Source organism: Cydia strobilella, chromosome 7 (assembly GCF_947568885.1).
Source record: "Cydia strobilella chromosome 7, ilCydStro3.1, whole genome shotgun sequence".
Taxonomy (NCBI): Eukaryota; Metazoa; Arthropoda; class Insecta; order Lepidoptera; family Tortricidae; genus Cydia; species Cydia strobilella.
The window spans coordinates 12,174,506-12,192,138 of record NC_086047.1 but is presented as its reverse complement, the minus strand read 5'-3'; the positions used below and the strand labels follow the sequence as shown (position 1 = coordinate 12,192,138).

At 36.3% G+C, this 17,633-nt stretch overlaps 2 protein-coding genes across 2 annotated transcripts in view; one reads left to right on the top strand and one right to left on the bottom strand.

The window, feature by feature from the left end:
* Positions 1 to 4,619, bottom strand: part of LOC134743184 (transcription factor RFX3) — a 33,027-nt gene extending 28,408 nt beyond the window's left edge. Inside the window, exons 1-4 of the mRNA XM_063676565.1 lie at positions 4,534 to 4,619; positions 3,504 to 3,605; positions 1,918 to 2,008; positions 964 to 1,032 (exon numbers count right to left, since the gene is read on the bottom strand). Of these exons, the coding sequence (XP_063532635.1) occupies positions 964 to 1,032; positions 1,918 to 2,008; positions 3,504 to 3,605; positions 4,534 to 4,563 (292 nt within the window). The 5' untranslated portion in view covers positions 4,564 to 4,619. The remainder of the gene's footprint in view (positions 1 to 963; positions 1,033 to 1,917; positions 2,009 to 3,503; positions 3,606 to 4,533) is intronic.
* A 10,846-nt stretch (positions 4,620 to 15,465) lies between these two features.
* On the top strand, positions 15,466 to 16,378 carry LOC134743181 (ubiquitin-like protein 4A). The gene is made up of 2 exons (XM_063676562.1): positions 15,466 to 15,625; positions 15,895 to 16,378. The coding sequence occupies exons 1-2, from the start codon at positions 15,578 to 15,580 to the stop codon at positions 16,297 to 16,299; spliced, it is 453 nt and encodes a 150-aa protein (XP_063532632.1). The 5' UTR covers positions 15,466 to 15,577; the 3' UTR covers positions 16,300 to 16,378.
* Positions 16,379 to 17,633: the final 1,255 nt, after the last annotated feature.

The window sequence follows — 17,633 nt, the reverse complement described above, 5'->3', positions numbered from 1 at the left end:
CCAGATATTAATCCTTTAGACTATAAAATATGGCAGTATTTAGAGGAAAAGGTGTGCTCAAAACCTCATGCAAATCTAGACTCGCTGAAAAAATCTCTTGCTACGGCAGTGGCCAATATCGACATGAAAGTGGTGCGTGAATCCATTGACGACTGGCCACGAAGACTTCAAGCCTGTGTAGATAATTATGGCGGTCATTTTGAATAAATGTCATTTAGATTCTCTAGTTTATAAGCTTTCAAACGCTGCACAAATTATACGGAATAAACTTAAACTTTTGATTTTATTTGATACTATGTATATGACAGAACTTATGAGCCGACTAGGTAGTTTGAGAAACGCAGTGACGTCTTCGTCGTATTTTTTGGGCGTACACTTAAGCATAATTAATATTTAGACTACCCATTTCAGACTACGATTTTATGATTTAAACATTTTTTTAGGCTTAAATCAGTCGGACCGGGCGGTTCGGTGAACGCGAGGAAACCAGACCAAGCTCAATAGAGCCTAGTTTCCCCTTATGGTTAGATGATCAAATGGAGTCCCTTTCGTAATAGCCAGTGCTTACGCCAATTTTTAGGATTAGGTTGCCTAAAGTGGGTTCCAGACTCCTTTAGGATGCAACCAAGGCGTAACCAAGGGGGGGGGGGGGGGGCAGAGGGGGCAAGTGCCCCGGGCGGCATCCAAGGGGGGGCGCCAAAATGGGCAAAAGGCAGCAGCAGGGAAACTTTTGTCAGTCGTCAGGGGGCGCAAATTTGGTGACGCCCCGGGCGCCATATCCTCTAGCTACGCCCCTGGAAGGAATATATGATCGATGATTCTGAATAGGTACCAAATGACAAAACCGCGCATTCAAAAAAGCAGTATTCTTACAAGAACCCATAATCTAAGATAAAAAGCGTCTTTTTATTCTGACATACAAGCACGTGCAACCATAACCATTAACATAACAAGAACACTTGCTTTCTTGGTCACTGTGGATCTCGGCCTTGACGGGCAATGGGCCGATCTCGTTCTGCCATTCATCCTGCACTGTGCCGTAGACACGCACAAAATAAAAATAAAATAGTGCAAATAAACAAAACAAATTAAATTAAACGATTAGAGTAAATCAATCCTAAAGTGAACATCACGTTCCTCTAGAATTTTTATTCCGAATGCAATGGAAGAAACGTTGATAGTTAACATGAGAGTGCCCGAATAAATTTACCCCTTTTTTTGGCGTTCAGTTTAAGATCGGTCCAACTCAACATGCTGACAACTTACGAAAATAAATTGATAGGGTAAAATACCCATTCATTGGCATGCAAAATACACAATACTTAATAATATTATAACCCAATTATTGTAATAGTAAAAATGTACCTAGCTGCCATAATTGTCTGACTAAACTAAAGACACTTGATTGACGTGCAAAGTTCAATTTGACAGCTAATGTAAATGGAACTTTGCGGCTACTTTTGACAACTCAGTTACCTACCACAGAATCTGACGCCGTACAGGGGGGCGATTTTTGAATTTCGATTGCTCGATGTCATCACTCGAAAATCGGTGGAAAACGGCAAAATGCTATTTTTTTAAATACGGGCGATAGAAATTGAGAATCTAGTGGTATTGACCACTCGTTTACAATTCTATTAGTAGAATTTAGATGCCTAGTAGTGGAGATATTATTGAACGAAATACACGAAATCGAGCGGTCGAAATTCAAAAATCACCCCCCAGCGCCATCTACTTGATTTAAGAAACTGCGACGCGATTTGCTGCGGGGCGCGATTTTTTTCTTAGACTCCACATCTTATACAATCAAGAATCTATGACAGATACGAGTATTAACATCTCGAAAGCCAATCTAAATCATACATCTTATACCGACACTTCCATACAACGTGTATAGGTATTAGAAGAAGTACTTACTGGCTACAGTGATGTATGTGTGCCGGGCCTCGGTCGTAGGGCTCGAGTGGCCGGAGCTATCTCCGTTCACTTCCACAACCGTGCTTGACACCTGTGCACGAGAGAATGTTGCGTTGAAAACTTTTAAAATCAAGTAACAATATAATACATCACCGGCTCGGACGAGTATAGGACGTGATCCCAACTCGCGGACATTTGGAGTCCGGTGATTAAATAAGAGCTTAAATAAGAGCAGTACAGAAAAAGAAATCTTGACTGTACATATTCTTCTAGCAACATAAGATATAGTTTGAAACAACTTGAGTGCCTAAGAGTAATAAAATAAAGAGATAAAAATCATGTTTCAGTCCAAGGTTACGTTTCGGCCAAAAACCTGTCAAACTGTATTTTCGGTTAGTAGCCGAAGTTTCGGTTTGGGTTTCAGCAGGTTTCGGCATATTCGATTTCGGAAAAAAACCGGGTTTGGATGGACACTATTGTTTAGTTGAAATGCAAGTTCCTGAGACGGCTTCCCCAACGCTGCAACGCTGTAGGTAAAAGACAACGAGTAAAAGACTACGTAAATAAACAAGCCTAAGAGGCAGGTTATAAATAACTAGCGACCCGCCCCGGCTTCGCACGGGTGCAATGCTGATGTATTATACATATAAACCTTCCTCTTGAATCACTACATCTATTAATAAAAACCGCATCAAAATCCGTTGCGTAGTTTTAATGATCTAAGAATTCATAGGGACACACATCCATCCAGACAGCAGGAAGCGATTTCGTTTTATACTATGTAGTGAATAGTGATAGTGAAGGCAATAAAACTACCTGTGGTTTCAGCACTGCATGATCCTTAGGCACAGAGACTAAGGGGTCGGTGGCACCAAACTGTGATCGTTAAAGAGTTCGGTAAATTTTATTGTATGGGAAGTTTCATAGTAAACCGCCGCGGCGCCACTAAGTGCCAGTTGCACCATCCGCACTTGACAGATTGATCATCGTCACCGCGGCGGTTTACTATGAAACTTTCCATACAATAAAATTTGGCGAACTCTTTAACGATGACAAACAGTTTGGTGCAAGCGACCATTAGGTTGCACCAACTACAAATTGATGGACTGATCAACACCACTCAACAATGAACTATGAAATTTCCCATAGTATACAATTTTGCGAACGTTTTAACGATGCCAGACGGTTTGGTGCAGCCGACACTTACCCCCTTATTCATAAAACATTACGGGCCTGATTTAGTTAAATTATGTTTTGACCCTTTCTTACAAATACATAAGACAACATGACAGATAAAGACAAACGATTCACAGCTAATTCAGGCCAGTAACGCGTTTATGAATAACGCCATAAAGCGAGGTTAGACTAGCAAGAACTTGCATGCAATTTTCGTTACATTGCGGTACCTGATCAAACTTTTGAATACAGTTTACTTTAGTAGTCGGCAATGTAACTTAAATTGCATGCAAGTTCTTGCTAGTCTAAACCTCGCTTAAGACTAGAGACTTGCATTGTTCTCAATTTAGCTTGCATTTATGTGGAAAAAGGTCTCACTGCAGGGCTGCCTTTGTATTACTTATACCAACCTGTTGTATGGCCTGCTGCAAGCTGATGGTGTTAGAGATCTCCGGTATGACGATGAGCTCCCGCACGGCGCTCGGCGACGCGCCGCCGCCCGCGCCCGCTCCCTACAACACAAAGTTACTAATAAGCTTAAGTATAAAATAGGGTCCGCGAGATGGGGAAAGCAGCAAAAGAAAGGCTTAGGGCCTGTTTCACAATGTCCAAGTAAAGTCCTGAATAAGCTACTTGCCACTTATCTGACGAATAAAGTCATTGTTGGCGTTTCACAATCTCCAAATAAGCTTTATCTGCTGGATAAAGTGCTTTTTTTGTAGGAAATTTTATCTGCCAGTTAATTTATTTGTTAATTAGCTATCTAATACTTTACTTGGACATTGTGAAACAGGCCCTTAATAAAGTTGCCCGAAGATCTGGTAAAAATTGCAGGGAACGGCAATAAGAGAGGGTGAATTCGATTCCTTATATTAGGAAGAAGCCTTTGGTCAGCAAATGCCTCTTTTGCCTGATTTGATGACGACAAAATTGAGTTAATAAATCAATTTTATGTGACGATGGGATGGAAGTCTATTAAGGTTCATTATTACGGAATCTGAATTTTCAAAGTATTTAAATGCAGTGTCCTTTAACGCAGTATGAGGCAGTCATTGTACATCTTTAGCCGTTTAGGAACTCTCGTCACGTCAGGTTTCACTGTTCATTCCACTAATCTAGGATGTCCAGGTTGATCAGGGATAGTACCTACTGCCCTGCGTATAGGTTTCGTCACTTGCCGCACCCCTCGCGCATGTTTGGGGATGGACTACTGACTATCTATATATATACATAATATCTAGTCTTCATAGTCATCTAATACTCTGCCCCGAAAACCCTAATAACGACTACTACTTCAAGACTTCAAGAATAACAATCTACGTGCGATCATATATTAAAAAGATTGATACCATTTTATTCATTCGCGCTCAGGTTGCTCCTGCTGTAGGGGTGTGCTTTGTGAAGAATTAATTTTGTTCTTTATGAGTTGTATGAAGTTACCTGCGCAGGCTGAGCGAGCCGCGCCGCCATGACCGGCGAGGCGGGCGGCGACGACTCCACTAGCACCTCGTCGCCACAGCACTCAAAGTCTGGAACATTCCACATGCAATCATTTTAACCAATGAAGTTTTGAACTGCCTGCACAATACAGAGTACCCAGCTGCGTATATTTTTAAGGTTGAAGGTTTGGATATGTTGGACTTATGTGTTTGCTTAGACTTAATCTCAAACTAAGCCACCTTTTAGCAGACAACCACCGTGCGACTAGCTCACGGCTCTCAGGAGCCGTCAAGAGTTGAGTTGGTAGCACTACTATACTTATGCCTGTAATTCTAACACTGACTGGTGTTTTATTCCATGGTAAAGTAAATAGTCAGAGACGCCCTGTACATTGAGCTTTTGGTTTTATACCCTCGTTCTCATAAAACTGCGGTCGAACGTTCATATACAAATCCTGCGATATCCACCTTATTATACTTAGAAGGAAATACACCGGATACCGCAGCGGGACGCGTTTGATAGCCAGTATTTACCGAACCGTAGCTTTACGATCTGCACCGTAAGTACGGCACAGAACAGTGGCACACGCAACGTTACGCATGAAAGGATCAATGTAGATATCCACGTGGCGCGCAATCGTGCGAAATGTGCATCTTGCTTAAACCCTTTCTAACTAGCAATCCTAATTATTACAGAACAGCTTCATCTGCCACTATAATGTAGAACAAAAACGGGCCTGTACTGTACTAGCACAACTGTAGTTATACATTATGTTGAGACATATATCTGTTAAGTTGAAACTTAATACTTACGAAAAATCAACCTTTTACAATGCAACTAGACTAGAATAAAACAAGGGTCCAATTTAAAAATGAGACGAAATTAAAACTGTGACCATTTTAGTATGTGTTTTTGTAGATTTAGAGAACAATTTAAACAATTATAAATGTGGCAGAGTATTTTTTTTAATGTGGTAGTGTGGTGTGGCATTGTCAGTACCACAAAGATTCTATTTTAATTTTTACCATAAGAATAAAAAAAATATAGTAAAAAATATTTAATTTTAGTGGGTAAATTTGATATAATAAAAAACATTATTTTAATTTTCTGTTAAGTAGTTCATTGTTGCCTGCCACTTCAATGAAAAATTGTCTTTAGCTAATCAAACAAATGACAAAAGAATAGATTGATTTTCACTGGGCATTATGTAATGTTAGGAGACATTACATAATGCTGTTCTATTTTAATCTAATCATTACATAATGCCTAGTGAAAATCAAATGACCAATTTCTAATACATAGATGGCATACTCATTAGAAAAACTAAAATAATTATCATAATGATAGCATTCTGAATATTCAGATATGTAGTTTCAAAAATACCTGATAGCAATTTGACTAAAAACTGTAATAACAATAGTGCAGCTTAACTTTGCCCCCTCGACCAATTAATTAGTACAAGGGTATCACCCCTTCTGTAAAGCTACCTGCATTGAGATTAGATATCAATATTGGGGAATGAAACAGTTACATAATACAACACCTGATTACTTTAAATAATACAAGACCAGAATGAAAAGGGAGCATACAAAATAAATTATAGAATTAAAACATGTTTTTTTATAAAAATATTAATGGCATTTAATTAAATTCAATCAAACAAATAAGTTAAATAAATAATAAAAATAAAATAATTGAATATTCAAATTATTCAATTATTGAAAATTGCAAAGAAAACATAACTAAGTTTATTATAATAGGCAAAGTGTTATGTATAATATTATTGGAAAATTTCTGAAACTTTAGGATACATCACCATAGAAATAGGAATGACCAAAGTAAATTGAGAGTTAGAATTTGAAATTCCATTTAATTTTAAGTGCTATTTAAATGCTATTATACTAAGCAAGAATTAGAATAAAAGAAAAGTGTAGAAAAAAGTTCAGACAATTATAAAAGAAAAATTTCAAAGTAGCAATGAAAATAAGAATAGCAGTTATGTTTGCAAAACAATTGCATAACACCATCCCAGGTGATGGAGATGTTATTGATCTGGCGGGACGGGTGGAGGATTCTCGGAGTGTTACCAGGCAACACCTCTCCATCCCGTCTTTGCCCTCTCAATATAACAATAGTACAAAACACTCACTCTCCAGGTAGAACACATTCTCAAAGCCCATCTCGGACATTTTATATAATAACTGCAATTTCAAATTAACAACAGAGCAGTCACTGAACACAAACACATTATTATGACATGACACTGGCTGATAAAGTATCTTGTATTGATCAAACTAGCGTTGCTATGATTGTCTGATAAAAGACCTTGCTTCTCTTGTGTTTTTAGGTGTTTTTCAGTGCAAGCTTGGGAACTGTGTGTGATATTGATAGTGTGGGGTGGAGGGGGCATGCAGGTGCTCTATTGTTGCGCTTGGGTGACCCCACCTGCCCTGTAATGCATGGGTGGACAATATTACCCCATTATTAGTGATAATGTAATGGTGCATTGTTTATGTGTAATATTAAATTTTACTAGATAAGATATATGTTTTGATGTGTTTTATACCAAAAAATAATTCTAGGCATGAAAAGTATTAATGTTGTACTTTTACTATGTTGATAAGATTTAATGTGTGAGTACTGCTTAAAAAATCATTATGTAAAACCGCCTATGACATATTTACAAACAATAGGGACTTAGTGTCTAAAGTGCAAAGTTACTAAGCAAAGTAGATGCACTTACTACCTTTATGTGTTTAATTTGATGTTGATATTACAGTTTTTAGTGCAGGGAAATGAACAGGCGCGTGCCGTGCCTGGCGACGCCGTCGCGGCCCTCCCGCTCTCCGAGTATTATAGATACGTAACCAGAGCGCGAACAAGGGGTCCTCACTCCCGACGTCTCCCGCCTTCCGACGCCACGCACACCACTCTGACATTTTATTAGAACCAATAATGAGCTACTATCAAACCAAATATTCTAAATATATTACTAATAATTACGAAAATATACCTTACCCACCTGCCAGCCATACATTTAACTGTCAAAATCATCATAGCTTCCGACACCTCTATCGTATAAATAACTTTGCAAAAAAATCTTTTTAACGTATTTTAACTATCAGGGTGAAACATCTACTGATGTTTTGAGAATATATTTTATACAACACGGTTTTAAATCACTCGGCAAAGTTGTTGTATTGTAGCTACACCCGTTTCCTAGGCTACGGGTTCCTGGCAGACATCGGTCGTATGACAAGCGAAGATGGCGCTAGTGTCGCACAGCGCACAGATGATCTAGGCGCATACAAAGTTCCAAATCGAACTAGTACATACTATTATTATACAGAATGTTCCATATCTCTTCTACCATGGCTAAGCGACATAAACTGAACATGATATTTTAGATAACATTACATATTGTATGTAGATACGTAGTTACGTAGGTAAGCATTTGTAAAACAAAATAAATTTTATTCTCACAAGTTTCAAATTTACAAAAAGTTGTAAAGATCGTTTTACTTTTAATTAGTAATTATTCTTTACCATGCTGAGGTACCTAAAATCAGGGATCGAATACCGGTATATATATCGTACAAATTAACCGGTATTCAATTTCGGTATCTCGGTTGTTTAGTATATTTTTCCATTTCATTTAGGTGATCTGATAACTCATTGTCCTTACCTAAATACCATTTATTTATTTATTTATTTATTTTAAACTTTATTGCACAAGAACAAGTACAAAAGGCGGACTTAATGCCTTGAGGCATTCTCTACCAGTCAACCACTGGGCCAAACAGAAATTGTTAAGGTGGGTGCAGTGCGATGCGAAAAAAAAATTCTAAACCATTCTACAATATCAAAGAAATATTTCGAATGCTACGTGATATTTTGATTTTAAGTTATACCGGTAACGATACCTGCCTAAAATATTGATATCGCAATAATAGGGCCAAAGCTCAAAACATCTAGTAATTCTAGTACGTATACATATAGGTTTCAGTGAGAAGGTACATCTCTCACAGATTATCTGCAAAGTAAGTAAATATCGCTATACCTATACGTTATTTATTTGTTTTTTTTTTTAATTAAAATGAGGTATAAGTACAGTATTAATTGAACATTATGCTGTTCTTGTTTAACAATTACTTTCATACGTATTTACTTTAGTTTCTTTATCTAAAGTGCACAGGGTGCTTTAAAAATAAGATATCCATTAAGGTGTTCAGTAATAGGCATGCCCTTCGGTTCCAGCTACAGGTAGGTATTTTATTTATAGATGCGTATCGAATTGAATTCCCAGACGACAAAGGCCCAGGAAAACAAGTTATACGCATGCGTTAGCAGTCCTCACAAAAGCTTCCTACGCGTTCTACTCATAGTAAATAACTACTTAGTTTTAATAAATATTATTTATATTATAAATACATTATATTGAAGCCGTAGAAGCCCAATTTCAAAGAAACCGCAAATCGATGTACAGTTTAACCATTTGGCACACGCATACTAGAGGTCAAACAAAATGTTTGACCCCCAGTTCCTAACAAAAAAACCCTTAGGAGGGGTGCTGAGTAATTTTTTTGGATGAAAATATTTTTTCTCGCTTCACCCCTGTATCATCCCACAAGCGCTGACGGTCCTGTCTCTCTGGCATGGGCGCACCCAGGTTAAGAGCCGACCAAGCCGCCAAAGCATCCGCAGCAAAAGGTATGGCTACCTCGTCACCATTGGAAGATAAAATTTGAGTGACAAGGTTGCTAACCCCAACCGCCGACGCCAAGAAGGCCGGCAGGCTCACATTCATTTTTAAGTTTTTATTTTAATTTTAATAGATTTTTATGTTTCAAAGCTTTTACGAGCCATGTTGCTTGAATTAAATGAATACAATACAATACATCCCGAACGCGCCGAACTCCCAAACCACCGGTCCGTATGGGAAGTGCGGCAAGATCCCATTGGTTCGAAAATGGTTCGAATTAAGGGAGACATTTCGCAATAGCTCCACAGACTCCTTCAAAACACTGTGAAAGGAGTCAATATGCACGGGGTGAAGCCAAGCCGGTACGGTGCGCAAGACAGACCCGTAGCAACACGAGGGAAACATGCGCAAATGTGTTTCAACCTTTCCCTGGCGGTCAGGAGAAGTTGCCTCCTCCTCCTCACCTCAAAGGCATCAGGAATGGCTTCAGAAAAAATGGGGGAGCCCAGAAGATTAAAGGTTCGAGGTGCCAGCTCGATATCCCTGAGTAATTCATAAAATGAAGGCAAAGAAAGACGAGAGTCAGCGCCGCAAGGAAATAATTCGCATTTATTCAAGTTCACCGCTAGTCCCAGCTCTCGAAAACGTGGAAGCAAGGTGACCAGATCTTGCTCCACCACCTCAGGCCTAACCCCTAGGGTACCATCGTCTAGGTACCAAATGCTCAACGGGGATTTAAGCACTGAGATCGCTTAATACTTAGAAAACAGTGAAAACACCCATGACCCAGGAACAAATATCCGCCGTGTTCATCGCACAAATAAATGCCCCTACCGGGATTTGAACCCAGGACCATCGGATTCATTTCATAGGGTCACTACCGACTAGGCCAGGCAGGTCGTTTAATAAGTGCATATATGTAATATAAGTACTCAAAGAAACCTCTTTAACTTAAACTTTATATTAAGGCTATCCCTCTGTATTTGTTTTATAAAAAACGCAAAATTTAAATTTCCTGTGGGACGATAACCCTTCGCGCCGACTTTTTTTAATTTGCCGCTTTTTCTACTGACGGAAATGGCTTGACAGACTATAGTATATATTATACAAATTGTTATTTACTTATGGAAACCAAACTTGGAATAATTTAAATCAGAATTAAACGCTGCATAAAAAATATGTTTTACAAATAACGGATGGTAAGGTAACGAGTAATGCCAGTAATTAATGTAATTCTGGACGTACTTGACCGAAATTTGACCGCAATAGCGCCAATGGCTTTTGTGCAAAAATTTCATATTAAACGTTATGTGCCTTTTTATTAACAATTTATTTTACTTTAGCTATCTGGTATGTTTCACCGTACAATAAACATAATTTTTAGATTATGTTTTGTTTGTGCAGATTTTATTTTTATTATGATTTTTATTTTATTCACAGGATTTTTCTAAACATCCTGTATCTGTAACGGATAGGTAGGTACTAAAGTGATTAACTATAGGAGGCATTTTCGAACTAACATTTACACGAACGGAAGAAATACAATGTGTTACTATATACCTTCAAATTTAGCTTCTTCACAAATATACACTGAACAGGCATTCAGGTTATCATATGTGTCGTCATCAGGATCATCCATACTTTTCAAATTAATTTTTTTGAACTTCATAAAAGTTTTATAGTCCATCGCGAAAGAAGTAGCGGCAAATATTCAAATATCTCCTAGGTAATTGTTTATATCTTCTCCTTGGTAATTATTGTTTATTAACGACAGTTAAACTTCTTGAAGTAAAACATATGACATTTTGCTATTCTTAAAATAATTTGAAGTCATTTTTGATTGCGATCTAGATGGCCATGTGGAGATTATTAGTACATGAGAAGGACACGGTGATTTAAAGTACATCTTAAATATAAACTAAACTTATTAAATAAAGCACTTATTTTATGATAATTTAACTTTACTGATATCGCGCTTTAATATTATAAAAACGTTAGTAGGTTCTTTTTTATTATAACAATATTATACTTTTTACAAAAACATCTAATGGCAACATTATATGACGTCACTGTGATAGGGATGTCCACAAGCTATTTATTTATTTAATCTTTATTGCACATAGGAAAACACATTGTACAAAAGGCGAACTTAATGCCATTAGGCATTCTCTAACAGTCAACCTTTAGGCAAAGTAGATAAGTTTTAGGTGGTGCAAAAGCATGTGGTATACTATACATGATACAATTAGGTAGTTGCTATCGATCAATAAATACCAAAAATAAAACGCAGTCCGAAAATAAAGAAATAGAAATTAATCGAGGGTGCCACGTACTGATCGTAACATAAAGGCTGGAGCGTAGTTGTATTACCTTACAAAAGACTAGTGTTAATAACACTGCTACTTACTCTGTAGCCTCTGTAGGTATGTAATAATGTATGCTAGTGTTGTATTGCTGATAGTAGTGATAGTGAGTAAGGTTTTGCTCCTAAGGAGAAATCCTTTTAAGCTTGTAAGATTAGCAACGCGCGTGTAACTCCGCTAGAGTTGCAAGCGCCCATAGGCTGCGGTGGCTGCCTAACATCAGGTAGGCTGCACGCTTGTTTGCTATGGTCGTGGTACTCGTGGTATAAAAATACATAATACACATATATATATATATGTATATATATATATATATATATATATTGTTAACTACGTTGCAAACAGCACACACTCATATTAGAGATGCCAGGAATATTCGAAATTCGGCCAAAACCACTATTCGTGGCTTCTGTAATAAAATTCATATATCCATGCTGTCGCAACAGTGCGTCGTGTAAGTGTTTGGGGGCCTATCTCCCTTCGGTCGTGTTTTAAGACGATAGTCGCTGATGTGTCCTTGAGCGTCTCAGAGTCTCTGTACCCACACCCCGCTCACTACGATCGTACGTGAATTTACCACAACGAGGTTCAAAGAATAAGCTACAGCCCTGAGGCGCGCGGTTGGCGCTATACTCGTATCTTTTGCAGATATTTTGTCGTTTGAGTATGAGTAGATCATGCGTTTAGTGGAGGTCATAAATTATAATAAAAATATATTCCCGTTTATGCATTATAGCCTCAATTAGTTAATTTGTGTTTTATCTGTTTCTTACAAATAAATACCTAAGTCAATTCGACTGATTAAAATTTATAGCTAGATTTGGTACGTACTAAATTAAGGCGTACAGTGTGTTTATTTTATAGTAATTTTTAGTCAATCTGTGTAAGAATGTCCTATAATATTTATTTATTTATTATTTATTATTATTTATTATCCGTAATAAATAAATATAAATAATGCCATTAATAGTTAAATTATAAAATTAAGTACCTCCTACCTAGTCTACATACATATAAAATTTTTGGAATTGTTACCTACCTACTAGTGTTAAACTAGTATAATTTTTCTAAGTTCAAAGTTTTCTCAAACATTACGTGGGAATATCATTCGTGGGGAAATTATATTACAAGCGCGCCACAACCAAATCAGTGCTCTGCAGTTTTTTATTTTCTGGCCACAATAACCCCGATATAGTGGTTAACGGCTATGTATGATGAACCCCCGTGGACGTCAGCTGCCGCTCCGTTGGTGGGTTGAGGAATGGCAGCCAGCGAAACAAGCAAAAAAATTGTCATCGCCTCCCGCATGATACTTTGTCAGATGATAGTTTAGATGCTAATGTGAATTAAAAAATCGTCAGCCGGTCGTATCTCGGTGGAAGGTCAGCTGGTCACATGAACATGTAAAAAAAAAAAAATTCAGTCATCGCATCCCATTTCATTATACTTTGTCAGATGGTAGTTTAGAATTTAGATGCTATTGTTAATAAAACAAATCGTCGGCCGGTTCTATCGCGGTGGAAAGACCGTCAGCTCTTAAAACATTATTGTTAGTTTAAAAATAATTTTAATTGATTTAGCCGTTAAGTAGAAATAATCAAAGTTAGCCGCAAAATGGCCCGTTGTATTATTTTTATTACAAGAAAAACATTAAATGTTACAATTGTTGAACAATAAATATAGATTCATACCTATATATTTTTTCCTAATTTTTTTGTTTACCCATTTAGAATTATTTTACGCTCTAGACCGTAACAGTAAGTAAGTATATAGTTTCTGAATTAAAGAGGTATTATTTACCATTATAATAATTTACCACCTCCACGAAATGCAAGGTCTATTCGTATCTGAACAAGAAAACATTTGTAAAATACGAACTAACTACTACATTATAGCATAGGTACTCTTATTATCGTTGCGGTGGTAAGTAATACGTTTGATTTTTTCCTTTCGCCTTAATTTATAGTTTCGCCAAAAAAAAATACGACAGGCCGTTTTGGTCTTTTTACTAAACGGCTTAATCAATTGTAAGGGTCATGATTTATAAATAGTTTATATTTGGATTATGCCTACTTAAATGATTAGCTTACAAAAGAATATCAATTGACTCTTACTTGTCACTGTTCGTTTTGGGAGATTACCCAATCTCCCAACACAATAAAAAAAATTTAAACTTAAAAATGAATAAATAAATATCTATATATAACGTAAATTGATAGCCTATATTAATCAATTAATTATTGTTTTGTTAGGAATCGAACTTTATTCAAAACGTAAAAATGGCAATATGTCCGCGCATGTTAGAAAACTTTTATTTTTATATTTCAAATGAAGCTTTCTCAAACATAAGTGGAAATATTGTCATTATTTTCGTTATAATAGGCTGCAAAACACCGTGTTAAGCGCGCTAAAGCGCGTCAGAACCAAATCAACTTTCTGCAGTTATTTAGTCTTTGGCCACAATAACTCCAATTTTATTGCACTTGGGCTCGGCACAAGCATACATAGTACAAGGAAGGCACGGAGCGACGAGCGACACAGCCTCCTCGTCTCAAAGCTAGCACACGACTGCCGGCCTCGCTTTTTTCGAGCTACATACGCATGAAATGTTGAATAATATTCGATTTCTTTAAAAAAATATTATTTTTTAACATTATGAAACGTTACATTTGTAGTGCCTGTTAAAACATTTATTTTAGGTTAAAAATGACTTTAATCGAATAAACCGTTTAGGAGATATAAGCAAAGTTAGTCGCAAAACGACCTGTCGTAATGTTCCTTTTATGGAGAAACTATAAGTCACAGGGAAAAAGTCAAACGTTAGAAAGTTGTACATAAAATGGAGATTAATATATATTTTTTTCATAATTTTTTGTTGAACCATTAAGCAGATATATACTCTAGAAAGTAAGAGTTTACGGCCAAAAATAGCGACTAGCCCCTTAATTTATCGCCATTCGTTGGGAATTTCCTACTTTTAGCACTTCGATCGTAATGTATACATTATTTCTTATTTCCAATTCCAGTTAAGGTTGCACCAAACTGTTTGTCATCGTTAAAGAATTCGCAAAATTTTATTAAATGGAAAGTTTCATAGTAAACCGCCGCGGCGCGCCGGGTGACGTTGATCAGTCTGTCAAGTGCGAATGGTGCAACTAGCACTTCGTCTCTGTGCCTAAGGCACTTGGTGGTCTCATCGGAAGATCAGCGCTGGAAGCCACCAGCAACATGCTGAGATGAGGCCATTTCGTGGCACTTTAATCTTATTCTATGTTTTCTTTTATATTATGTAATGTCTCGTTTGTTTGTGCTTACGATTACATTTTTATTCTATTCTTATTATTACTATTTGTTTCCTCCTATATATTGAACAAGTCTCAAGCGGATGTTCTGAACGGATTCTCATCATCGAGGGTGGAAATCCCTTCAGGAGTGCCCCAAGGATCTCTTCTTGGGCCATTATTTTTTACCATTTTTATACAAGATATTTCCCATTGCTTTAAACACTCAAATATTATTTTATTTGCCGATGATATGAAAGTTTTCCGGATAGTCAATAACACTCTTGACGCTACTTACCTTCAAGAAGATCTTCTTAGACTAGATCAATATTGCGCTATCAATAAACTAGATATAAATGTGTCCAAATGTTGGCTCACTGTATCTATGTCATAACTTGTTACTCTAGCTGTAAACTTTCCTAACAAATAAAAGAAATAAAATAAATCATTATGGGAATCTTAGGTTTCATTTTTCGATTTTGTAATAGTCCTAATTTTGAGATACTTTTGGACATCACTTTAACTGTCAATGTCACTGTCAACTCACTCGCTGACAAGTGAAGTAGACTTGTCAGTGTCCCTTAAAACTCATCACCCTAGTGGGCTGTAATCAATAATTTTATTACAATAAAAATAATTTCCGTTTTCTTGGTTGCACATGTTTTAATCATATTCCCTTCGATAAACCGTAAGTTACAATGAAATTAACAGTTAAGAAGTTGCAAGGTGGAGAGTGTTGTGTTGAGGTAAGTGTCCGAAAATCTCAATTTAACTTGTAGCAACTGTGTACGTATTAGAATCTTGTTTTCAAGTTTTGCTGGATCGAAACCACAATGTTCAGACTTTACGAGCTTTTTTAAGCATTTACACATAATAAGTTCATGGGTATATGCCAAGAATGTATCCAGATGTTTTACCTCCCATTTATTTACATAGGTCATTTACTTATGTAGACTATAAAATAACTGATTTAGTTTTCAGCCAATCTCTAAAAATGATTTTTTGTTGTTTACAGGTGCTACCAACAACATCTATATTTGAAATAAAACGAGAAGTTGCTGGAAAATTAGCAATACCTGTTGAAGAACAAAAGCTTCTGTTACTTGGGCGCACCTTAACCGATGAACAGACTATTGAGTCATACCCAACCATTAAAGATGGCACCAAACTCAACCTTGTTGTGAAAAAACCTGATGGTCTATTTGAAGCTTCAATGAAATACTTTAAAAAGTTAGGTATGGCAGATAAAGAAGCCACAAATGCAGCTAATAAACTTCTAAAAATTGTAGAGGATAAGTTTAATAAGTTGTCTTGGGATGATATAGACCGGTTGTCTATGGATTGTCTTTTAGAGGAATGTGGCCAGAGCCGGCCAGTGGTTGAGAATGAGCCAGAAAATGAGGACATGTATGGTTTGTGACCCTTCCGGAGCAAATTGATTTACATCTTAAATCAAATGTTATAATGTTTATGGCTTTAAAAGACTACATTGATATTCATTGAAAGTACATTCTATAATGTGGTTATTTAACCATGTTCATCAATCCTTATTGGTATTTCTTGGTGTTTTTTTTTACTGTCATGTATTTTGTGGAACATTCATAAAGCCTGATTAAAAAATATCCATGATTTTTATAAGCACAGCTGGACAAGTTTTGCTCTTACTTTTTTATTCTATATATACAATTCAAATGAATTTGTAAAATAGGTGTCATTTTAGTTTTTTTATTTTGTAAATGTGTTTTATACAATAGCCTGTAGCGTAATTTCCTCTGTTTGCCAATTTTAAGACTTGTATGACTAATGTTAAAAAAAAAGTATACATAATAATATGTATAGACACTAATACATATTTTTTGCATCATTCTTACCATTGCATCCTTATCCTTGTTGGTAAAAACACTATCTATTAATAAAAAATCATACTGGAAGATGATGCAACATAAGACAGAGAGAAGTCTTACATTAACATATTTTAAGCTGTGAACAACCTTATCCCTTTAATACTTATGAAATATATTTGTTCTGAATTTAGTCCGATACACTTTTTTTGCACTTGCATTGCCACATTGGTCTACATGGCATTAAAATGAAGCTTTGTGTTGTTGATGATCTTGATTGGTGGCAAGTCAGTTTCCATACAACTTGACACACAACTTTTCATATCCAAAAATGTTACTATAAAGCATAAAAGTTACTTAGATAGTAATAGTTGTTCTTAGTGCTTTAGGAACTTTAAATCGAGACATATTTAGGTATTCTCTGCTTTGAAATGGTTAAAAATAGTACAAAGAATTTTGTTGAAAATACTCAAATAATAATAAACATGTATGGAAACTGCAGTTAACTGTAACATTGTGTTGTGTTGTGATACTCTATTATTCTATTTGTATGGACTGGACTGTAAATATTTTTTTACCAACAAGCTTTGATCATTCATATACCGGGTGTTTCCTGTAACAGGAACATTAAATTAAGCTGTAGGCTGTACTCCTCATCGTTCATATATTGAAAAGATAAGTTTAATTTTAAATTTTTTAACTGGAGACTGCTACCTGGAAGCTCAATTGCATTTGATGTAAGGTAAAGATCCCATTGATTGACACCCGAAATTTAATAATTTACATGCTTTTTTCTTTCGCCTTATTTCTATGGTATGAATGTAAGGTTTAAGATATACTTACACGTTAGTGTCAAATTCAAGCACATTTATGTTAATTTAATAACATTCATGACTCGGCGAGTATCAATGGA